This window comes from Blennius ocellaris (assembly GCF_963422515.1).
Source record: "Blennius ocellaris genome assembly, chromosome: 7".
Classification (NCBI taxonomy): domain Eukaryota; kingdom Metazoa; phylum Chordata; class Actinopteri; order Blenniiformes; family Blenniidae; genus Blennius; species Blennius ocellaris.
Genome location: NC_137656.1, coordinates 16,619,901 through 16,643,857, shown reverse-complemented (window position 1 = coordinate 16,643,857; position 23,957 = coordinate 16,619,901). Strand labels below are relative to the sequence as shown.

The window sequence follows — 23,957 nt, the reverse complement described above, 5'->3', positions numbered from 1 at the left end:
AAAGTGTGACTCTGCCCAGCTCAACAATTTTGGGTTCTATTGAGCCCATCACCAAGATAGTTGAGACCGACATTCCCAAAGAAGTTTGTGAAACAACACCCATCTCTAGTCACACGGTTGACTCTGAGTCCAAATCCAGTCAAGACCAGGAGCCACCAAACACATCTTGCTGGCACCCCCCAGTGGACATTGGTCACCTAACACCAGATCAACAGTGTGAGGTAAAGCAAATGTTATTTGAGGAAGCTTGAAGCTTGTTGAAGTTCTCTTCAAGTGCCTCTGTTACACCCCTGGAGGAAATCACAAATGTCAAGTAGACTGTCCTTGTTTAAGGTGTACAATGCTCCTCCCACCTCTTCCCAGTCTCATGAAATGAAGGTGGTTTGTGGGATGATGCTCTCCACTTTGTGATCGGCGAGGTTCGCTGCCGCCTCGTAGTTACAGATCGTCACTTCGTGTCTGTGACCCTCCGAATACTCTCCTCTGAGGCCGATGTAGTACACCCGGGTGCTTTCCGAGCCAAAGTTTTTCGAGATGTGGATGGAGAGATGGTTGACGTTGGAGAAACGAGCGATCTTTGTTGGGTACTCCAGCTCTGCCGTGGGGTCTCTGTTCAGGCTGAAGGCTTGTTCTGGTTCTTTGCCCGTGTTGTCGAAGGACATGTGGGGGATGTTTTTGTAGAGTCGTATCTCAGCAGGATGAGAGTCGTCGTCCTCCCCGGAGATGATGATGCCCTTCAGCTTCACGCTGCCGGTGAAAGGGATGTTGAACAACAGCTCTTCGTCTACGTCACTCTCAACAAACTGGTCCCGCTCGTTCCGCCGGTCCCAGGGTTTGAACACCCACTTCCCGTCGCCGTCTTGACTCTCGTTCAGACACTGGAGCTTCTCCAGGTCGATCCGCCGGTACAGTCCGTACTCCAGGCCCCGCTCGGCGGGTTCATGCTCCCCCTCGCATCCGCAGCCCTGACCGTGTCCGTGACCATGGCCGGACATCGTGAAGCTGAAGCTGCCGCGGATAAATGAAACCAAATGTACCAAACTGCCCTGAGCGTTTTTATTGAGGGAAATGAGCTCAGCAAGTAGTGCCTCCAAGATGTCCAAGACAACCCTGAATTGAGGAGAAACAATAACAAGTGATTCACGGCTCTTTCCTCATCAAGAGCATTTAGTAGAATTCAGCAAATACATGTTTACAAAAATTTACCAAATATCACTGCACAAAAGTACAAATTCACTGATCGCAGTCTTTTCCTGCTCCTCTTTATCAAAAACCTTTGCCTCTCGCTGCCGACTACTTGTCAAATACAAAGTGATGTTATCAAAGATGCTGCAGCTGACAATGATGAAAGGCAATGAAAAGTTGATGACATCACAGACAATGACATCATCAACTTTTCATCATTGTCAGCTGCAGCATCTTTGCCCAGTCATTAACAAAACTGGCCTTTCGTGCACAGTCCCTAATAATAATAATAATAATAATAATAATAATAATAATAATACTACAAAAACAATAGGGTCCTGTTTCCAGGCCTCAACCTTTCTGCTCGGTCCCTAATGAAAATATCTCTGGATTCTTTCCTGGAGTGGTAAAGCGGTATAGAAGATGGTAGCTGTCTCCTTTCTGCCCGGAGAATTTCTGAGGTTCCTTAGCACATTTTCCCAGTTGGAGCACTATTCCACTACCAAATTTAACAGCCAGGATTTTTCTTCAAACACCAAAACAGAATTCTCCACATTTTTGTTGCCATTGAGATAAATAATGAGAAAAGGCTTATTGAAAATGAGAACCAGTTGTCTACTAACCTTCTGGATAAAATAAAGGGGTGGAAGAAAAAGAATGTATGTGGGGAAAAAAAAGTTTCAACGATTGTGTTGTATTTGATGCTATACAAATAAAGTTGAATTGAATTGACTAAAATATGCACAAACATTTTCAGGACAACAATTATTTATATTTTCATCATACGAGGAGCAATAAACTTTTACAGGCATCTAAAGTATTCACCTCAGGGTAAAAAAAAAAAAAAAGTACAATCTGACAGGTTTATTTGCACATGTTGAAAGGAACTGTGACTGATGACACCAAAGTCCTATGGCTGCCTAATGACAGGACTGTTGAGGCTGGGAAAAGTTTCTAACCAGACATTCGGTGACAGATGAAACAGCATGAGCCACAATTAGCTGGGATTAAAAGCCCAAGAATCTATAGAACACATAAACACAGACTGTCAAGCAACTATGAAATCAGTCAGAAGTAACACAGTTGACAATGTCGACATGGCCCAGAATTGAAGTCTCACTTACCCTCTGATACTCAGATTCTCCTCAGTGTGTCTCTATGTATTGTGATTCTTCACATTCGTGTCCAACTGCCTTACTTTGCATTTTCTTTTCCAGCCGACATCACATGGAACAGTTACAATCATAGATACAGATAAATGACACAAATACTAAGATAAAAATCAAAGAAATACAAAGCAGATGCCCGGAAAAAACAAAATAAATAAAATGATCAGCTCGAATAAGATCTGTTACTGTGCAGATCACGTCTCTTGACTTGGCAGGTACCATTTTCAATAAAGCTTAGGGCGAGTTGAACTGTAAATGTATCGAATAACACCTCAGTAACATGTTAATACACTCAAGAAGCAACTCTTCATTGTCTGAAGCAATAAGGTCAGTTTGAGTAACTTCAGTCTCTCACTGTTTTTGGAGGGCTGAACCGACCACCATCCAATCTTCATTATAATGTTCTCTTCAATCTGCACATTAGTCCTTAAAAGACCGCATTCACCAAAATCATCATCAGAAAATGGCCACTTTGTGGTTGTTTAACACAAGAAATACCTTATAAAAGTCTGACCGAAACTCAAGGTCGATTCTATGCATTCAGCTCCTCTGTACAGTTTTTTTTTTTTTTAATACACAACAGAAATCAAATCTCCAAATGTTAAAAGTCAATACATTTTTAAAACAATACATCCAAACCTGCCCGGGAAGAGACTGGAGCATATGTACATTATAATTACAATTTTACACACAAATGGGAGTGAAAGAGCTAATCTGTATAGCGGCTGCAATGCAGGCAACAACACAATCAAAAGAACGGCTTGTCGACTGGAGTGAAGTTGGTATACGTCTTGTAATAAAAAGAAGGAAAAGAAACATTTGGTTCCAGTGTGCATTGTCTGCTCTCACCTAAGACACGTTGGTTGCTGATTCAAACCTGCACTGTTTTCATCCATTGTGCACAGTGGGAAGGTTCTTCAGTACATTCAACTTGTTTTTTCTTTAAGCTGTCAATAAACCAATGTCAAGTCCTACCATGACTACGAGACCCAATACTTTGTATTACCGTTGTTGCATGACTTTTGTTTCTACACGGGTTATTGTGCGACTACTAATAATTTTACTCTGTCGAGTAGCAGTAACTTCACATCATCAGTGCAGAGGACTGCATGATGGCTACATTTTTATATCTGACCTAATCACATAGACACGTACATTCATCATACTTTTTGAAGGTAGCTTTTACATTTAGGTGCCCTAAGGTCCAGCTGGGCTGAAGGAGTGCGGGAGAAGCATGATTGTCTGCTCAGGCATGTGGTTGTGATGAGTTTTTTTTTGGGGGGGGGTTGCCAGTATCTGAACATGAGGAGTGTGTGCTGCTCTGACCACAGCCAGTCAGACACACGATCAGAGCCACCCTGAGCTATCAAGTACAACTGGCAGGACGAATCTCAAACAAATGAAACCTCTTGGTACACAAAGCCAGAGCGCGGCCTTCGCCACTGACTCGTGCCCTCGCTGGGACATTAGGGAGGTAAGAGACGGTCCTATGATAGTGCAAACTCTGCTGTTGTCGCAAAGACACACCCCCATCTGCACGTCACCGGGGCGGAGGCTGAGCGAGGTGACGGATCACAGCCATCGTTGAAGCAGGGGCAGGTTCCTTTCCATCCAACGCTGGTTGAGCCGGATCGTTTCCAAAGCTTCCTGCACACTCCTCATCTGTGAGCCACGCTCATTCAGACTGGAGAAGAACGCCTGTGCCTGCATGACACACAGAGATGTGCAACATCAAGCTGAATTTTAATCTACCAACAGCTTATAGATTTAAAAAAAAAAAAAAAATTGGAAACACAAACACATACAGGGAGGCTCGGAAGATATTTTATCACAATAAATTACAAACATACCTGGTCAAGATGTGCCTGTGTGGAGAACTGGGAGGTTGTAGCTTTAATGATTGTCTGAATGGAAAAAGAACCCACCGGGAATCTATAGAGACACAAATCAAGAATCAGAAAATCATCGAAAAATGAATTCTGTGGAAATTTGTACAGAAGTGACAAGGATTCCTTACTTTTCAATAAGTCGGTCCCAGTTCTCTTGAACAAAATCCCAGGCAAATAAATAGCCTGCGAAGCCGTGACTCACGGTATTGATGACCAAAGGCAGCTCCTGTGTCTGGATGAACTCTCCGTCCAGCCCTGCCTTCAGAATCCTACCGAGCAGAAGAACAGGGCAGTATATTTTTATTTATTTATTTATTTTTAAACACTTTTTCCCAACTTTGCATTAGTAGCTTTCTATTTTGGAACTTTTGTTTGAATAAAACTACAACGTGCAAATATGGAGCTTTACCAGACTATTCGCTGTGCGTCCTGGGTGGATGCTAAGCCTTGTAACATTTTTCGCTTCTCTGAATCAAAGGCGACTTGTTGGTACATGTTGAGCAAAGTCACCCAGCCTTCCTCCGACTGACCAGCGACAGTGAACACAACTCGCTGCAAATCGCCTGGAATCCTAAAGACAAGAAACAAAAAAGATTTAGTCCACAACAGGTCCAGATTGTTTCTGAAAGCTCTAACACTCAATACTTACCTGATTAGGTTTGCCGACTTTGAATGTTTAAAAAAAAAAATTGGGGGCTTACGCTGGTCATCCCGACACCCAAATGCTAAATTAAATGCTTTAGGAGGCTGTTACGTACCGGAATGTCCCATTGGACTCCGCATACTGTTTGAACATGGCTTTGGCTTGCTGAAGGCATTTTTCCTGCTTCAAGCGACAGGCCGTCTCCAGCAGGGCTGAGCGCAGCTCCTGTTGAGACACAGTGTCCTCCTCTCCCCATGTCTGTTTGTCCATTAAAGATCCGAAAATGAGCAGAATATAGGCCTGTGGATTATCAGAGGGAAATAAACATGGATACAACAGCACACTATTAGCACACATTGAAATCAGCAGTCCATAACAACTCAGGGATTTCCAGTGAGTGAAAAAAACAAAAACACACAAAAAAAAAACACATCAAGTGAATCAATTCTTCATTCATTCAACATAAACTTTTAATCTGACTTCAGGTTATTTTTCTGAAATGTCAAAGTAACTCTGTCCAAGTTGTGTACCGACGTGTAACACACTTCATTCAGCACATACCTTCATGCGGGCCTGAAGAAGAAACTCCTGTCTTTTATTAAGCAGCCTGTCGATGTCGTTGAGCTGCAGCAGGGCCTCCGTCACTGGAGCCGTCTCAGTTTCATTGGACATATAGTTCAAAACTTTGAGGACTTGCTTGAAGGAAACGCGTCCAAGTCTGTTAAATACAGGACAGGAAAGTGAGGTGGAACATAAAAGTAAAAAGAATGGGAAAACCCCCTTTTGTTTTGTCACTGAATTATTATTATTATTATTTTTTTTTTGACATTAATTTTATTACGCAGTTGCATGAGATCAAATGATCTCTTTCACAAGAAAGGCCCGGGCCGATAGCGGACTGAAAAACACTATTCTGGTTGCCTTTCTTACCTGGACAATGCAAAGATGTTATGTATAAGTGAGGCACGGTCCTCGTGTGTCAAAGCATTGACATTTTGGGACAAAGCATTAGTGAGAGCAGCCCAGCCTTCGTCTCCATAGTGAACGATGTAGAAACCAGTGTTTTTATAGTTCAGCTTCAGCCACTTCACCTTTCCTGCCAGTTTAAGAGTGTCTGAAAACCAAAAAAAACACCAAACAAGCAGAAACATGAACATTTACCACCTAACATCAGGTCACAAAACTGAGATGAGGAGAATATTCCTTCCGGCTTTTACCCGACTTGGACCTGAGAGTGAACACCTGTCTGCACTCGGGAGCCAAACTGCAGCTGTCGTTGACGTACGTCACCGGGATGTTCCACAAGCTGAACAGAGAACAAAAAGTCCCAGTTCGGGTATGGATGCCTCTCTGATCTGTGTCTTCCTGCGTTTTGTGTGCGATGAGAATGCAACCCACCTTGAAGCATGCGTGGTGCTGTCAGATGTCAGCAGGAAGTGCTCCTGTTTGATCTCCACCTGATCGTCCTTGACGTTCACAGTGACCAGCGGGAAGCCTTTCTGCGAGGTCCACGAGTTCATCATCTCCGACACATTCTGGTGCTGCGCGGAGACGTCCACCTGAAAGGAGACAGAGACGTCCACTCTATCTGCGCACAATTTATGAGCTGATATGAGTAGTTTATGCAACACACAAAGGCATGATGCTTCGACTCAAGAGACGACCTCATAACATGTTTTTGTAATGCTTGAGGCCTCGTAAGTTTGCCATTAGCTGTGTGGTCAACTCTCTGTACAGGTAGGACAGAAACACCACAGAAAATCACTGTGTTGTGCAGTCTTCCTTCTCAAACTGGACAAGGCGTTCAACAAATCACTCTGCAGCACCCTTCCTCCAGACGGAAACACTGTGTGGTAAAGGGCTCTAAGTAGGTGGACATTAAACTTTAATGTGGTCAACATGGCCATCGGGGGTGAAGCAATGAGTTGGCAGGTTCCACTTGAACTCTGAGCGATGGGTTCAGACCCTTATTTTAAACCACGTGTATGTGCTGCATTTGTTCTCCCTTAAATATGAAGTGAACTGAAACTGAAAAAATAAACATAAATGACAATAGTGTCAACTATAATTGGTACTGTGCTGAATATTTCAGACACGGTGTTTTCAAACATTAAAAATCAGTCAGCTGAAACCAATTGGTGTAAAAAAATTAAAATTAAAAAAAAAACCTGGAAAAAAAGTCCAAGCAAAATTGGCAACACAAACCTGTGTGAGGCTATTCCAGAGGTCACCAGTGTCAGTATTTAACTGGCTGAATTGCTTGAGGTATTGGATAATACCCTTTCTGAACTGTTGCTCCTCCGGCAGGGAAGCACGCAACATCAGGAGAATGGAGGCGCCCTGAAGAACAGACGTAAAAAAACATCTGCAATCACACATTAAACCGCACCAACTACTGTTCGAAAAACAGGGTAAAGAATTCTCTTCAAAAAAAGCTTTTTGACGTTGGGAACACTGACGGCGTCTGCTCTTATCATTTTTTGAACATGTACCTTTTCATAGGAGACGGAGTCAAACATCTCCTCCACCTGTTCGGCTGCGTCAACCTCAGTCGACACCGCGTGGGAGGAGTTCAGTGCGTCTTTGTCCAGGGCTCTGAAGCGCACTGCCAGAAATAAATTACCCTGAGAAAAGAGAAGACCTTTGAGCAGAGGCGTATAGAGCCACACAGATTCCTCTTCTTTTAAACAGGTGAGAAATTGCTTCGCGAAGCACATGTTTGAACTTACGGTGTCCAAGTCTGGCAAAATGGCCTGCAGTGACGTGTACTGCATGTAGGTGGCGAAGCCTTCATTGAGCCACAAGTCGTTCCACCAGCTCATCGTCACCAGGTTCCCAAACCACTGAGACGCAACAATCAGACACGAGGACGGTTCACACACTGATTTATCTCCGTTTCCCCGTCACAAACACAACGGCAAAGGACACTACCTGATGAGCAAGCTCATGCGCTATGACAGAGGCGACAACTTGTTTTTCCAGTGGCGAGGACTTGTTGCCCACCAACAGGGTGGTCTCTCGGAAAGTGACCAGGCCCCAGTTCTCCATGGCTCCGGCCAGGAAGTCAGGGATGGCGATCAGGTCTAACAAAGTAGAAATGGAGGCATACTCAGAATGTAGTGATAGGAGAAAAGTGTAGTAAGACGAGGAAAAGACAAAAAACAAAACAAAAACAAATCGAAATACTTTATGTAAATTGCGTAGTGGTGTGTCCTCACCAAGTTTTTTTAGGGAGTAGTCAATTTCAAAGAAATCATTGTAATACTTCAGCACTTGAGAGGCTGTGTCCAGAGCGTAGTGAGTGTGCTCCTTCTTTTCTGGCACAGAGTAGACCGATACCTGGAACAACCAAACCGCAATACATGGTATAAGACAAAGGCACACATATGTAGGCCGAGTACAAATAATACTTTCTGTACCTAAAAACAGGGAGTTGGATCTCATTAGACGTACCAGAGTGTTTGAAACGTTGTTGCTGATGGGAGTAAAGTTGGCTACGATGAAGGCCACCAAGTAGGTGCTCATGTTGACGGTGGTCTTTTCAAACTCATCCAGTACGAGGCCGTTATCCAGAGGGCTGGATTTAGCCTGAGACAAAGTAGGAGTGGAAGAAGTACAAGTGGAATCGCATGAAAAGGTAAATGTAAATAAAAGTCACCGTCTATAACGTTTCAACCCTTGCCACTATAGTGCAACACAGATATGACAGTACCATGGGCATGTTGGACAGAGTCATGTAGTCCAACTTTCTGCTGATTCTAATCAGAAACGTGGCTTTGAACGCTGGCTCGTCAAAACATGGGAAGGCCTTCCTCGCGGAGAGCGGCTCAAACTGCGTAGCTGCAAGGACCCTGTGGGCAGAAGGGAGATGGTCACGAATACACCCGGGCTGGTAAATTAAACAAAACTGTAAACATTGGCATTTGAGCAATATTGTTTTTCAAGTCTTTGGCCGTGAGTTGGGTCCACAATCACATATTCCACCCGTACTCGTGGTCCAAACTGTGTACCTTTTGCTTCCATCTTTATCCGTGTACGAGCTGTTGTAGAAGCCATCATAGGTGTGTGAGAGGGCAGCGGAGTAATCCAGGGTCAAAACGCAGAACTGGCCTGCCTGCAGGTCCTCGGAGAACTTCACAGCAATCTGCTGTTTGGGTTTGTACTCCAACACAGTCACATCTCCGGCCCGTCCGTCACCCAGCTGGTAGAGACGCAGAGGGAGATCACAATTCACAAATAACGAATCAAACTCCAAGCAGGAAGTCTTTTAAAGTTCTCTGGAAGACTTTTCTGCCCCACCTTGAAGGTAGCTTTAGTGATGTTGAGATTGGCTCCGTGCAGGACGATGCGCTTTGTGTTGTGAAGGACGGACATGGTGATGACGGTCCGGCCAGTGAAGGTCATGTCGTCCAGGTTGGGGTTCAGGGTGAGGTCATAGCTGACGGGGTGCACACTCTGGGGAAGCCGGAAATGCGCCCACGGAAACACTTCGCCGGTCGTGGACGTAGGGTAGACTGGCTCAATGGGAGCGGTGTTGTTCTCCTTACGACAACCCGCCTGTGGAAGATATTGGGAGTCAGACAGAAGAGAGCAGTCGAGACTGAGCGCAAAGGAGAAATACAGAGAAAGTGCATGTTTAAAAACAAAAAGCAAAAAAAGTGGCTTCATCCATTGAGACAGTGAGGGACGTCCATTCATATGTCATTGCAAAACCCTGCCGCAATTAGAATATACAAATAAATACATAGCAGAACCAATTACCTTGGTGAAGGTGCAACCTGGTAAGAAGTACAGGACCATCGTCATAGAGACCACGATGACGAGGAATAACACACATACGACCATTGTGCGTGCGGAGGGTCGAGAACATGATCTGGGACCAAAAAGAGTGGAAGATTACTGATATTATAGTTTGTTATGCAAATAGGGTTATATTGAGCAACAGTCCTATTTAAAAAAAAAAACAAAAAAACAAAGCTTCACGGCAGAGGGAAGCCACAAGCAAGGTTATAGTGGCCATTTTCTAAAAACAGTGATCACAATCAAGGGAAATTGTAATTATTCCTGCAGTTTGCAACAAGTAGCCCTCGGTATAACCTATTACTCTTGAAGTAACTCTCAGCTGTCGATAAGTATTATAATTATTTAACTAATATTAACTTCACAATGGATTGATGTGGTTTTTTTTCCACAGATGAGTTGACTTCTTCCTCTCTGCTTCGGAGCGACTCCATTTCTTTAAATACTCTTTGTTGTTAACAGGAAAACCCTGCATTTGCTCTTCCAGTTGTTCTATACAAGTACTGCTTGTTATTCCATAATAATAACTTCTGATAAGCCGTCTCTCCTAATGTGATTGAGGTATGGTTTGATCATTTCCCATCACTGCATCCTGTTTTGCATTTCATACATCAAGCCAGCAATACAATCAGCACTACAGTTTCTCAGGCAGTATGAAGCGTCCTGACCACAACAAGCTTTCTTGTTTTTGCCACTTCCCAAAATCGTTTCAATCGCTTTCTTATTTTTTTTTGTATGTATCCACCTTTAATCATGGAGATTTAGTTCTAAACAACACTGTTTCTTCTGCAAACAAACAGCTTAGCATCTAAATGAGCAACAAACCTTGGCGGGGCTTGTCTGCTGTAAGGGGAAGCGCTGGATCTGTGAGCGGAGCTGCGGTTCATGAAGGACATGCCCAGCAAACGGGCTGAAGACTCACAGTCCTCTTCGTCGTCGTCCATGTCGTTTTCTCCCAGGCCTCGCACAAGGAGCCGTGAGCTACAGGGTTCGTACGCCACCTCATCTGGGTCCAGAGCGGGGGGCGTCTAGGGAGAGCAGGTCCAGTGCGCTTCGTTATACTGTGGCTAGACTGTATTGTTGCCTTATCCAGGTAAAGGTGTTAATTATTGGTCACATGCAGGGTAATGAGGAGACAGAAATGATGAACGACAGTCACTGTAGAAAAGGGGTGTTGTGATCAGAGGGAAAAACAAACAAACAGAGGGAATAAAGTTGATGAGAGGTGGGTGTCAGAGAATGAAAGAAGATAGAAGTAATAACAGTTCAGGGATGACTTTACAACTTGAATTTTCCAAGACCGGTGCTATTACAGTTCACACAATCACTGAACAGCAATGTTTTCTGACCAACTAAGTTTTTGTCAGTTGTCTTATAGTTTTATATTTACTTCCTATAAGAGAAACACAAAGGTGTCAAACACTGAATGACAAGCATGGCACTGAAAGATATGGTTAAAGTAAGAGAGTACAACAAACATCCCGGCTGACGCACAAGTCTCAGCTATTTTTTGCCAATCAACACATCATTTATATCTTCGTAATCTGATCCCGTTATCAGAAGCGGACGTTAGCTTACCGGAAACGTTGCAGAGTCTTTTGCCAAATCCACAACGTCAGGCTCTTCTTCAAACATGCTGTTCTCGATCATGTTCCGAGGCAGGTTGGCATGTTCTGCAGTGGACAGAGGAAGAGAAATCAGACGGGCGATTTATAAAAGGGGAAATGAGCACAGTGATGGAGAGATAGCATGAGATAGAACGTTACCGTTATTGACCCTTACACAGCCTGGATCACATTCAAATTTAGTTTAAAAAAAAAGAAGAAAAAAAAGAGGGCGGTAATGACAACATATTCAACACAAAAGGCCTATTATTGTCAAAGCATGCGCACAAGATGCAGCCACATTAACACACCAAGAAAGTTTCTGCAGTTTCCTGTTAGTTCACCTCCTACTGGATTTCCTTGTTCTTTGACCTATTAAACTGGTTTGTCGGACTGATGGCACGTACTTAAGTGGCAACGTCAGTTGCAACGTAAGAAGCAACATAAGGAGCAAAATTGCTCAAGTTCATCATATATACATTTACCTGCAATCAAATCACGCAACTTAAAAAGGCCATGTAATTGAGGAAAAAGGACACAATGAATATGCATCATGTGTTCATGTCACATGCTACAGAGGTTTGTAAAACCAGCATTTCCTCAAACAAACATGCACCCTCAGCATTGTGACAAGACTTGGGCTTTGTCTTACAAAATTCGGGTCATTTTCTGGGAGGCAAAATCTCTCCTGTGTAATTCTTGAAACAATCGGAGGCATGTGCAACCTCCTAATTCAATAACTAAAGTAGTAACACTGTGCATTGCAACGCTCCCGTTTTTCCTGACAATCTCAAGGCTGAAGGCCAAAAAAAAATCTTAATTCTTAGCTGATGATGGACTTCAGTGAAAAGCACAACAAAAGACAGCACACACCAACTGAATACCAATTATTCCCTCAAAGACAACAAGCAGAGATGTGCTTGAAAACCTCAAAAGGAACCGAAGGGTCCAAAAATATGAGAGCTGGATGATCTGTATTCTCATATGTTCAACACAATGGTCATATAGTGTTAATAATGCCGCAAAGGTTGTCTGACTATTGCAGTGGCATCAATCTATTAATAAACTGAGAACTCAAAAGAAGGTTATGAGTAATGTTCATTTATTTCTCAAGCTTACCCATAAATAATATACATTATTAATAGCAGTATATATATTCTTGCAGCAGCTGCAGGGATTTGTTGCAGTAATACTGGGACACACATTTCGTGCAACGCACACTCAAGACGCCTAGAAAAGACCATCAAGCCAGACCAATGTAAATGACTATCAACACCTTGTATCTGCTGACTGCATTCTTTCTTTTTACATACAAAACATTTATCAAATCTGCCTTGAAAGTTACACACACTAAATTGAAATGTATGTTTCTGAGTGTGAGACACACACAGCGGCAGAGGACCAACTCACTGTACAGTTAATACGATGCAAGTCATGTCCACAAATCACATGCAGAAGAATCTGCAAAGGCCATTGCATCATTGCCCGATAAAACCGTGGCTGTGAAATGTCAGTCATCTTTGTGTTGAACCCCAAAAAAAAAGACAAAGTCACGTCCGAGAACATAAATACAGACCAAATACAAGAAGTTGTACTGCTGTGATTTCGAAGAAGCTACTTCCAGGTTGAAAGAAGCTGTGCTGTTTGTGCACTGGATTTTTTTTCTTTCTTTCATTTGTTTGTTTTAATAAAGCTCTGTGAATGCTTGTGGATCACAGCAGAGGTGATAAAGCAGCTGACTGCTGGTGCCCTGCTGAGTGTGGGTTATCACCTCTCCACAACAAGACAAAACACTGCTACTATCAAGCCTGCAGGCACAGATTGGGGGTAAACAGAAACATCGGTTTTGTTTCAACACACAACTTCAGCCTTGACAGGACATTACTGCATTCAAGAACAGTTCATGGTTACGACATGGGACCAAACTGAGTGCGATCCAAAATCTAGCACATTGCCTGTGAGACGGAAGATCATTTCTAATGAAGGGTGATTGATTTTTTTTATTCAGTATGACTCATTGTGTCAGTCTGAAAGAAAGTGTAGTGAACTTAGTTGTGCTCTTTAGCAGTATTTGTTGAAAAAGGTTGAGTACACGCAGCATAACGTGTGCTTACATATTTAATGACCTTTGTTTTCGTTGTGTTGGATAAACCCAGATGAAAATACAGTCGTGTGTAAATGGAATCATGTCACTGCGGTGCTCCGGACAGGCACTGGGGTTAAAGTTAGCCTCCGAGAAGCTCCGTGGTAAACACTGGAGCCTATTACTAGTGAGCTGCTTTCATTTGGTCAGTTCAAAAGCCGGTCACTCCGGTCTCCCAACATGTGTCCTCGGGTGAATGTCACCCCCCCTCCAGTCACAGTCCCGGGAGTTACTAGCCGGCCTGCTGCTCGTTAGCTCCCCGTGACAGTGAGAGCGAAACCCCGTCCTTCCTCTCCTTACCTAAACTGTTGCTGTCAAACAAATCCATGGCGGGTTGTTTCTCTCCCCGAGTCCTCCTTCCCTCTCAAGTCCACGATCGACCGACCGACCGGGGCGAACTCGGCACGTTTCGCAAGACGCTCGACTGGGCGTGTTTTTGATAGCCGGTCAGGAGCCACCGCAGGCTACGAGACACACCAAACAGCAGCCTGCCGGCCGACGTGAGCTGGCTACGTAGCAGCTACGAGCTAGCTCGGAACTAGCCAACTTCTGAAGCGACTGAGAGGCGGCCGGTTAGCCGCCGCTAGCCGCACTCCCCAACTTCATGGCCCGGAGCGGTTCATAACAGCCCAACACGTGGATGAACCAGGGTGTCTGGAGAATACTGACCCCCTGACATAAAAAAATAAACCTGCGGGGTAAATTGTGCTCTTGGCTGGTGGTGCAACTAAGAAACGAGCTGTTGACACTTTTTCCTCCTCCGTGACCAGTTGTTGACAACCTTCCGTCACAATTACAATGCTGGCCTCTGATTGGGTGGTTTCGCTGGAAGGGGGCGGGGCCAATTCTACACATGCAGTTATTGTTATTTAGCCATACTTATGAGGTCATTGACGCGCAGAACAGTACCTCCGTACGCCCCCATTCAGCTCTTTAAGCATTGTCTACCGTTTACCAGCCCCACTTTAAATCCTCAAGCCAAGTCTGAGCTCACAAATCAGTTCCACCGAGCGATGGGTAAAGTCAGAAAAAAAAATCCCCTCTGAGATTAGGAAAGTATGATTACTTTAGTTTAGTTTAAAATATGTTTTCGTTTTAACACAGGGTTAATTCAACATGCACCAGACACACTGTTGACACGTTGCACATCTCTCGGAAGGCTATTATGGAAGTCAAAAGAATTCAGATCAAAAGGATTGATTTCCATGATGATACACTACTATAGTGTAAACTGTAATTACAGTAATGTGAATGCAGTATTTGTCATTTTTCTTGTATGGGCATTCATACTGGAGCATATTAATTACCTGAGACAGATCTAAACCTCTATTCCACCTATATAATATTACAATTACATGCTGTAGAACAGTAATACAAAATAAAAAGCAAATAGAAATATATTGTATATTTAAAGTAGGACTGACACACACGCACACGCACACGCACACACACACACACACACACACACACACACACACACACACACACACACACACACGCACACACACACACACACACACAATGGCTGAAGTGTAGTAACAGCATATGTTCCAGTTAATAAACCCCCACCATCTTTCCAGGAGGTACAATAAACCTTTTTATTATCCATCTACTGAAGAGACCATAAACGTGGTGTTCGTGTGTTGAACTGGATTGGATCTCTGTCTCACACTTTGACAAAAATACAGACAATGAAATATTAATGAAGTACAAACACTTTTTTTCTCAATTTATTTTTCCTCAGCGGCCAGGTCTCACAATTACATGCCTTCTAACAAACAATTCCTCAGAAAACTCTTGTTTTTATATATATACAATGGTCAAGTTCAGCAAATACAATTAACATTCAATCAGTTAATTACAATCACCAGATAAAATTAAAAAAAAACAATCAAGTATCCTATGTTGTGTGAGTAAACCACAACCTGTCTTTGGACTTTCACTCCATCTGGTCACTCAGCCAACTCCTCAGAGTCTCCAGGTTTCTCTGAACCCAGCGGACATTTTTCTGCATATTTTCCAGGGCAATCTGTGTTCCTCTGAGCTGAGAGGTCTGCTTGTTGATAGAATGAAAGAACAGCTGTACCTAATGGCCAATCACACACAGACAATACACAGGGATAGAATTGAAAATCTGACACACTCTTCACTTTTATTAGGATGTTATTGTCATTTTATTTTTATTTTCTTTGCATTTCAGTGTGTTTCACATTAAAGGGAGGTCTCATAATAACCCAAGGATATTGTTGCTTCAAGTGTTTTGATTTGAACTAAAAACATATAGAAAATAATTTCAATTAAAACAATGCCAACATCAGTGGTGGGCCCTTCGTGTGCTTGTTTCCCCAGCATGTTTTCTTTCTTGTAAGTTTTCATAAGAAAAGAGAACGAGGGATGAGTGACACTAACAGTTTTTTATAAAACATTATGTTTTGTTTTTATAAAATATTATGTTGTAACAGCGAAGGCAAGTTAAGATTATAATATAAGACTTGTGAATAGGTGTATGTGCAACCAGCTTAGTTCTAACATGAACTTTAGTTCTGATATGTAACAGTTGGTGGCTCCATGTCCGAATGATTTTCCAGACTCAAATCCTTTAAATCAAAGTTTTATGGTTTGGTTCAAAGCTGTTACCCCATATGATATTTCACGTTAGCCCGCTGGCATATTGAATGACATACTAAAACATTTCAATATTCAGAAATTCACTTACTTCAGTCAGTTCCTTTGGAGATGAAAACTGGCCTGTGGTGCCAACGATGATGTTTCTAATACAAGATGAGCCCAAGTGAAACCTGCAGGTCGAGAATAACCACAAGCAAATGATGTGAATGACCAAAGTGGTGCAGAAATAAACTGCACGTCTAATAAAAAGGGCCAGCTTGAAGCATCAAAAGCAGTTGAAAAGGTTAAAAATGATGCAGGGATTTGCAAAAATTGTGTGACTGTCATTTTGACTGACAGTGAAAGTCTACCAGTCTGTGTGTTTATACATACTTTTGAACCAACGTGTCCCAGTTCTTCTTGACAAAACCCCACGCAAGGTGATGTCCCCGTGGGTTTCTGGCCACCCACAAAATGAGATGTGAAAGGTCCTGTGATCGAATCACGTTCCCCTCCAGACCAATCTCCAACAGTCTGCAAACACACACGCGCACGCGCACACACACACACACACACACACACACACACACACACACACACACACACACACACACACACACACACACGCATGGCATTCATGTCATTTTCACATTTAAATAAGTATAGCAGATTTGGTATGCGTCTGTGGCTTGAAAGAAATATGTATATGCATAAACCATAAAATCAATTCACTTCTTCAGTTCACAGCAGAAAGAAATGTTATATGGAAAGAATTAGCTGGTCAGTCTATGTTAACACTGGAAAACTCTGTAAACTTCAGGCCACTTGCAAGCAGATTTTGAAGTGTTGCAGGCGGGAGGTGTGTTAAGTCTGCTGACTCTCGAATTCAGAGATACATAGATTACAGTCAACTCACAAGATTTCAGCAATTATTTTCAAGCAACGAGACATGAATTAGAAAGAAACTTCCAAAATTGCTATACATAACTGTTACTTAACTACTTCTGAATGTTTTGCATTTCGCCTGAAAATGTCTGTTAAGAGTAGGAAATAAAATACAACATGTTACTGACCCAAACAAATCTACAAGCAGTGTATGTGTGTAATTAAATACATCTGATGCTATTTTAGGAAAAGAAATCCAATTAAATAGTCAAGATTGTTCATTGTGTTTTCTGCAGATACCCCAGCCTTCCTCCACTGGATTAACTGGGTACAAAAAACGAATGTCCCTGAATAGATAGACGTTTAATGAGCAACACCGCAATGCTTGGTGTTCGCCACAAGGTGACACCCTTTACTGTTTGGAAAAATGTGTACAAGGTGTCAGACCAACCTCTGCAGTTTGTTGACCTCTCTGCTGCAGGTCAGTGCAAACAAGATGTTTTCTTTTTGTGCTTCAGAGAGTGATGACTTGTAGGTGTGGAGGAGTGAAGCCCAGCCGTGGTCATCCTGCGCTCCAACCGAATACACTGTCGTCGCCACATCAGTGGGCAGACTGGAGCAGTCACATAGGCAAAGACACATCAGGAACATGACGGAACATTCCCTTGCGTGATGTATCCCAACGGGAGCCACGTGATGTTTAAGACATTGTTTGTCATTGCTGAGCGACAACAGTATGATTTACACAGACTTTAGTGTTTTGTTGGACTGGAGCCAGTCTCTGAAGTGCTGACGTGCCCGATCCACACAGGGGGGATCATCCAGGTGACAAGCCAGCGACAAGACCTCGGACCTCAGCCGCCGCTCGGACACAGAGCCGCTATCACTCCATGTCTGCTGGTCAATCACAACGCGGAAAAAACGCAGAATATACACCTGTGCAAAAAAGACAAAGAGAAGGAGCAGCTTATATTAACTCATTTTTACTGTGTAAAAAAAACAAACAAAAAAACCCAATTAAAAACACACATAGTTTTTAATCATACCCGAAGTTTGCGTGTCAAAGCGATCTCGTCTCTCTTCTCAATCATATGATAAATGGCTTCCAGATAGTTCAGTCCTTGGAGGAGCGGCACTGTGTGTGTCTCCAGGGGAAGGTAACCAAACAGGTCTAATACTTTATTCAGAGGGAGATGACCTGCCCTGTAGAGAGAGGTAATCAGCATGCTTTCCCTACACACACACACAGCGAGGATTCGAGTTGTTGAAAACAGACATATACTTACGTGACCAACTGAATAGCATTGTGTATCAAGTGAGTCCTGTCCTTGTAGCTCAGAGCAGTGTGGTTTTCTCCCAGTAGTTTGGTTATCGTGTCCCAGCCACCGTCCTCATAATGAACCACATAATAGCCTGTCATGTCAGTGTTTACCTTCACCCAGCGGGCTTCCTCTCCTATGTGCACGCTGTCTAATAGAAACACAAATAAAAGAGAGCAATATGATGGCAAACAATACGACAAGGCTCTATTAAGTGCATGTGGCAACTCTCTCTTACCTGTGTGCGATGTCATGAGGTGTCTGTGGATGGTGCTGGAAGCGTCGGTCTTGTAGGTCAGAGGGATGTGCCAAAGGTAACTGCACAAGAGGAAACACTAAATTAAAAATGAAAGGTGGGAGTGAAAGAACTTACGAGCAAAGAGCCTGGCAGCGTGCAATATAAATAGAATAGTAATTCAAAAAGTGAAAATGGAATATTCACTTCCATACCCCTGCTGCAGCGCAGCCCACTGAGGGTCAGAGGGCATCACTGTCCTCAGGAACCTGTCCTGCCTCAGCAGCAGATGAGAACCCTTCCTGGTTACTGTTACCAGGGGAACCCCTTTCTGCAGAGTCCACGTGTCCATCATGGCTGTCAGGTCCAGATGTTCCCCTGCAAACAGGTACTGTAGACAACAGGTTATTGAAGATCAATCAAGCATCGCCGCCATCGTGAAAGCTCTGTGACATTTGACAGAACAAAGCTGTGAAGGGAGGTCAGTCAGTTGATGCTTAAATATTTACTCACCGCATTCTTGGTCGCCTGGCCGCGGCTGTAACAGTGATTTCCAGCGACGAAGTCTTCATCTGAGCACGTCTAAAAAAACAAAATGTTCTTTTCTATATTTCTGCTTGCAGTTGATCGATTACCTAATTCAGGCAACTTTCAGAAAAATGTATTTTCTGAGTACGAACAATGCATGGCAATGGACGTCTCGTATTAAATAAACAAATCAAAACTCTACAACGCAGCAGTATAGAAACATAGTCTCGGAAAGTCAGAAGGTATACAAAAAGTTATTTTCAAAAATAGAAGAAGAATGGGGATATAAAATTAGATTTCTGTGATCCATCCCTCTGTTGTTGGTGCCAAGAAAAAAAAAAACCAGGTCCAAAACATACATCATTGTCAGAGATAAAGAAATAAAACCTTTTAGTGTTGAAGATACATGTACTTTAGAAAAAATATGATAAATTGTACAAATAAGGGTTTAGGAGCAGGAACTAGTTGAAAAAGTTGTAAACTGAGTTGTTTGTGAAATTGCTGTACTTTGTCATCTTGGTTTCTTTGTTTCAGTCCACAAATGATCAATATTTGATTACAGTATATCTGGTAATAGCATTATTGGCTGCTGTGTTTGTTTTTGTTAAACTTTGTTGTTTAAAGTCTGTACTCATTTAATATTTTTGATTTTATTTGTCTAGATATGATCTATATAGTCAACGTTTTACTTTTGCTTGCCAACAAAAAGTAAATAGCATTCATTTAACCTTCTTACACTGGTTAGGCTGTCCCACAGGTCCTGATTTTGAGCATTTCTGTAGCTGTACTTGCGAAGGTATCGCACAATCCCAGTCTGAAACACGCTGTCTGTCAGAAAGTGACGCAGCATGTGCAGGACACATGCTCCCTGGAGGGAAAAAAAAAATCCAGAGAACAAATACATTATCTCTGCAAATGCACTGTACAAGAACGTTTTGTTACAACTTAAATATAAATCTGTGTGCTAGCGCTCAGTTGAAGAAAAATAGCACAAGGATATTGTATCACAAGTCTGGTGTTTCTGGCTGCTTTTCAACCTGACTCAAGACAGCCTCTAGTGAACTACGTCACTTGGTTTCTATAAACTAATAAACATTCAATTATATATGTTGCTGAAAGTCCACATATAACACAGCTTTGATGAAATATCATGAATCTATGATGTTGAAATTGTGTATTCCCCAAAAACAACCTAAGCATACTTTATTATAGGAAACTGTGTCAAACATCTCCTCGATCTGCGTGGGGCTCTCTGCTGGGCTGGATATTGGCCGAGAGGAGTTCAAAGAATCGAGACCAACTGCTGCAAAACAGGTGTTCAGGAGATATTCCTCCTGTAGGATTAAACACAGAACCACGATATTCAATTTAAGCATTGGTATATCATGGATAACTGCATTTGTGACTTTCGTAAAAAAACAGGGATCTGTCAATGTACCACTTTGAATTCAGGGTAGGTGGCCTCCACTGAAATGTACTGCATGTATGTTGCGAATCCTTCGTTCAGCCAGATGTCATTCCACCATTCCATTGTCACCAAGTTACCGAACCACTGCGGAGAGGATTGAGACTTTCGTTACTTAATATCGTCTTTTTATACCATCGCGTTTGTTTGAGCCGCCGTAATATTGGTGCTAAACGATCTCTGCATGTCATTCGTTATGTGTTGCTCTCACCTGATGGGCAAGCTCATGGCCAATCACCATTGTCACCCAGAGTTTATAAGAAACAGAAGAGGTGACGGGGTCAAAGAGCAGGCTGGTCTCTCTGTAGGTGGTCAGCCCCCAGTTCTCCATCGCACCAGATTGAAAGTCCGGGATGGCGATCAAATCTGAGAGCGAAAGCACACATCAGAGGGCGGGAAGTGTTACTGAAACAAGACACGTCGACGCAAGGGAAAGTGACAGTTTGGAAATGGATTCACCTTGCTTGGGTAAAGGATAGCGGATGTTAAAGTACTCTTCATAAAAGTCCAACATTTTCACGGCAACCTCCAGGGCAAAATGGGCTTGAGGCCTCTTTTCAGGGGCAGCGTAGATGGACACCTGGAGTGCATGTTAGAATAATCGGAACATTTACAAATGGAAATTTGTTTCGTGCAAAAAAAAAAAAAAAAAATCTCTAATTAAAACCACACCTGTACGCCGGAAGACGTCTTTGCGGTGAGAGATTCGAAGTCGCAGATGACAAACGCTACCAGATACGTGCTCATCTGAACACTTGGAGCAAAGTGATCCTCAAGCAAGCCGTCACTCAATTCTACCGTCTTGACCTGAGATGGAAAAATAGCGTTAATTGTGGCATTAAAAAAAAAAAAAACATTTAAAAATGTGTGATAACTTGCACATGCTCCACCACTCACTACAGGCATGTTGGAGAGAGAAATGTACTCTGGCGTTCTCCTGATCCAAACAGAAAAATTGGCTTTGAATGTGGGCTCGTCGAAACACGGGAAGGCCATTCGAGCACTCGTGGGCTCAAAGTGAGTCGAAGCTAAGGTTCTGGGAACAGACATCAGAGGTACCGTTGGACAATACCGTTGCTTATAACACATCTATATGCAGATGCCGTTGAACAGTGACCTTAGTCTCACCTGGTTTCTCCTGCCTTTGTGGTGTAGGTGCTCTTATAGAAGCCATGAAAGCCTTCTGAAAGATCTGCCGCAAACTCAATATACAGGAAGTAGTTTTGACCACTGCTGAGAACCCGCGGGGAGAAAATGCCAATCTGCTCATGGGAGGGGTGATGAAGGACTGGAAGAACCTTAAATAAGAAGAGGCGGTTGGGTCTATCGTCTGCCACAATTATAAATCAACTGATCATTTTCCATAACTACCTGTTCTGAGAGATGAGCGAGGTTCTGGTCCAAAATGGTGGCTTTGGAGATGTGCAGACCTTTGCTGTGGACTACGACCCAGTTTGTATTGTTCTGCACGTCAATCTGGATCTGCACTGAGCCAGTGAAGCTGAGGCTTGTGAGGTTGGGGTGCAGAAAGAGGTGGTAGTGACGAGGAATGATATACCTGTTAGGAAGACAACCGTGTGTTGTTGTTGTTGTTTTTTTAAACAAATGACTACAATCAAAGTGGAGTACCTGGAGATGACTATGATGTTAAAATGAAGCAAACCTTGGCAGGCGTAGACGACTCCAGGGGAAGGACAGATTGTCAGTACTTGACGGAGATGGTTCTCCGGGATGAGCAGAGCTGGACTCCTGCTGTGAGCCCAGTGTGTCCTGAGACGATGCCAGGGACACAGTGAACAAAGACAGCAGACCCAGCGTCAGCCACACCATTGCGGGAGAAATGTTCTCAAACCGCTGGAAAAAAACAAAACACAAAGCCGACCGGTGAGGCAGGCTGACAGCTGGCGGAGATATCAGTCGGCCAAAGCCCAGAGACCAGGGTTCACTGAGGGAAATGCAGCTGAAGCAAAAGCCTCGACACAATGTTGAAACTTCTTTTCTCAAACCTGAAAGACACAAAAGGAGGAACGAGGGCAAACAATCTTTTTCATTCTATGACCTTGTGAAGGTCAAACCCCAATCTGACTGATGACGACAAAGCTGACCGTTTTAACTTGGATAAATACTAATGAATCACTTCAGTAGGTACTGTTCGGGTCCCACTGAGTGACCCTCTTCTTTAGTACATTGTTTATTTACTGCAACGGCTCAAAGTGTATATTAAAAAAGAATAATAAATAACAAGCGTCATGCCAACAATAATTGACCTGGTTCATCCTAGCAACAAACAAACAAAAAATACTTTGGTGAACTTGAGGCTACAACAACTTCTCATTCTGAAGGAGACCCAAACATGAGACAAAAACACCACATGACTTTCCATGTGGCCCAGAACAGGCTGAGGACATGGCTATAACTGTGAGGTGACAACAGCTGCAGGCGCGGAGCTGCAGTTCAAATCAGGTTGCAGGAGCTGGACTCACGCTGTTGTGTACTGATGGTACCCGAATTGTTGCATTTAAAACCTTTTCTGACGACAACAGGCTGCCGAAGAGTGCAATAACGTTACATTTTCTTTTTTTAGTGTGTTAAGCAATCTATGTTTTAACACATGTGCTTTGGAAAGCCCGACTTACCCCTGTCATTCTGGCTTCTTCACGATTCTTCCGCGTCCCTGTTAGGTTTCACTTTCTTTTTCAAATTCCATCCCATTGTTAGATTTAAAAAAAAAAGAAAGCACCCTGAAGAAGACAGAATTACGGAAGCGTATTGCATTCACACGAAAGAAATTTAAATCGACGCTGTTTTTTTCTGAATTAATGACAAATTATCTCAGAATTAATGAGCTAGAATATATTATTTTTAAAAAGATGGCTCTGTTTTTCTGAATTTATGAGATAGTGTTTTCTGAAGAAAAAAAAATTGCCTGTTTTTCGGAATTTATGAGACACTGTTTTCTGAAAAAAAAAATTTAATGGATTGTTTTTCTGAATTTATGAGATATTGTTTTCTAAAAAAATTACAAATTGGCTCTGTTTTCTGAATTTATGAGATACTGTTTTCTAAAAAATTAAAAATTGGCTCTGTTTTGGGGAATTTATGAGATACTGTTTTCTGAAGAAATTTAAAAAAAAAAAAACGGCTCTGTTTTTACTGCTGAGCTTCACCTACTCAGACTTGGCTCACGTCTGCTGATAACAACCTTTCAGTCCGGGTAATTCTGCATGTGGAGTTTGAAGGAGATTGAAGGGAAACAGGGAAGCCATCCGTCGTTGAACTACAATTGAACTACCCAAAACCAAAAGAAGTCTCCACTTCCCACAATGCATCAGACCCTTAAAGTGACAGGCAAAGCATGCGACAACAGGCACCTCAGGAACCTGCGACTGTTAAAACGTAAACACCGCTGGGATCTGTTGGTGGTTGTAATGTTTCTCCAGGAACAACTGGGCAGATGTGGCATTCTTCACAGGTAGTAAAGCTCA

The 23,957-nt window shown here is 42.8% G+C and overlaps 2 protein-coding genes across 2 annotated transcripts; both read right to left on the bottom strand.

Annotated features, from left to right (window-relative positions):
• Positions 1-365: 365 nt before the first annotated feature.
• On the bottom strand, positions 366-995 carry LOC308132362 (PITH domain-containing protein 1-like; the record flags this gene model as incomplete). The annotated part of the gene is made up of 1 exon (XM_080499441.1): positions 366-995. One exon carries the CDS (start codon positions 993-995, stop codon positions 366-368), a length of 630 nt encoding a protein of 209 aa, XP_080355567.1.
• A 937-nt stretch (positions 996-1,932) lies between these two features.
• LOC308132837 (leucyl-cystinyl aminopeptidase-like) lies at positions 1,933-23,152 on the bottom strand. Its single transcript, XM_080500021.1, has 43 exons — positions 23,109-23,152; positions 22,136-22,326; positions 21,844-22,030; positions 21,601-21,770; positions 21,370-21,508; positions 21,145-21,279; positions 20,932-21,052; positions 20,684-20,838; positions 20,446-20,559; positions 20,210-20,341; positions 19,744-19,875; positions 18,993-19,061; positions 18,695-18,870; positions 18,483-18,562; positions 18,212-18,395; positions 17,972-18,128; positions 17,671-17,861; positions 17,377-17,538; positions 16,434-16,574; positions 16,150-16,231; positions 15,377-15,519; positions 13,734-13,789; positions 11,265-11,359; positions 10,512-10,714; positions 9,648-9,759; positions 9,186-9,443; positions 8,897-9,087; positions 8,599-8,737; positions 8,340-8,474; positions 8,105-8,225; positions 7,818-7,969; positions 7,616-7,729; positions 7,379-7,510; positions 7,092-7,226; positions 6,285-6,445; positions 6,104-6,192; positions 5,817-6,000; positions 5,448-5,604; positions 5,002-5,186; positions 4,653-4,814; positions 4,372-4,512; positions 4,205-4,286; positions 1,933-4,058 (listed from the first exon to the last, which is right to left on the bottom strand). The coding sequence occupies exons 1-43, from the start codon at positions 23,115-23,117 to the stop codon at positions 3,927-3,929; spliced, it is 6,006 nt and encodes a 2,001-aa protein (XP_080356147.1). The 5' UTR covers positions 23,118-23,152; the 3' UTR covers positions 1,933-3,926.
• Positions 23,153-23,957: the final 805 nt, after the last annotated feature.

Coding starts and splice junctions, on each gene's coding strand:
- LOC308132837 (XM_080500021.1), bottom strand. Junction 19,876..20,209: donor ACACAGTTTCCTATAATAAA/GTATGCTTAGGT, acceptor TTTTCCCTCCAG/GGAGCATGTGTCCTGCACAT. Junction 13,790..15,376: donor TGGCTGAGTGACCAGATGGA/GTGAAAGTCCAA, acceptor TTGAGAGGGAAG/GAGGACTCGGGGAGAGAAAC.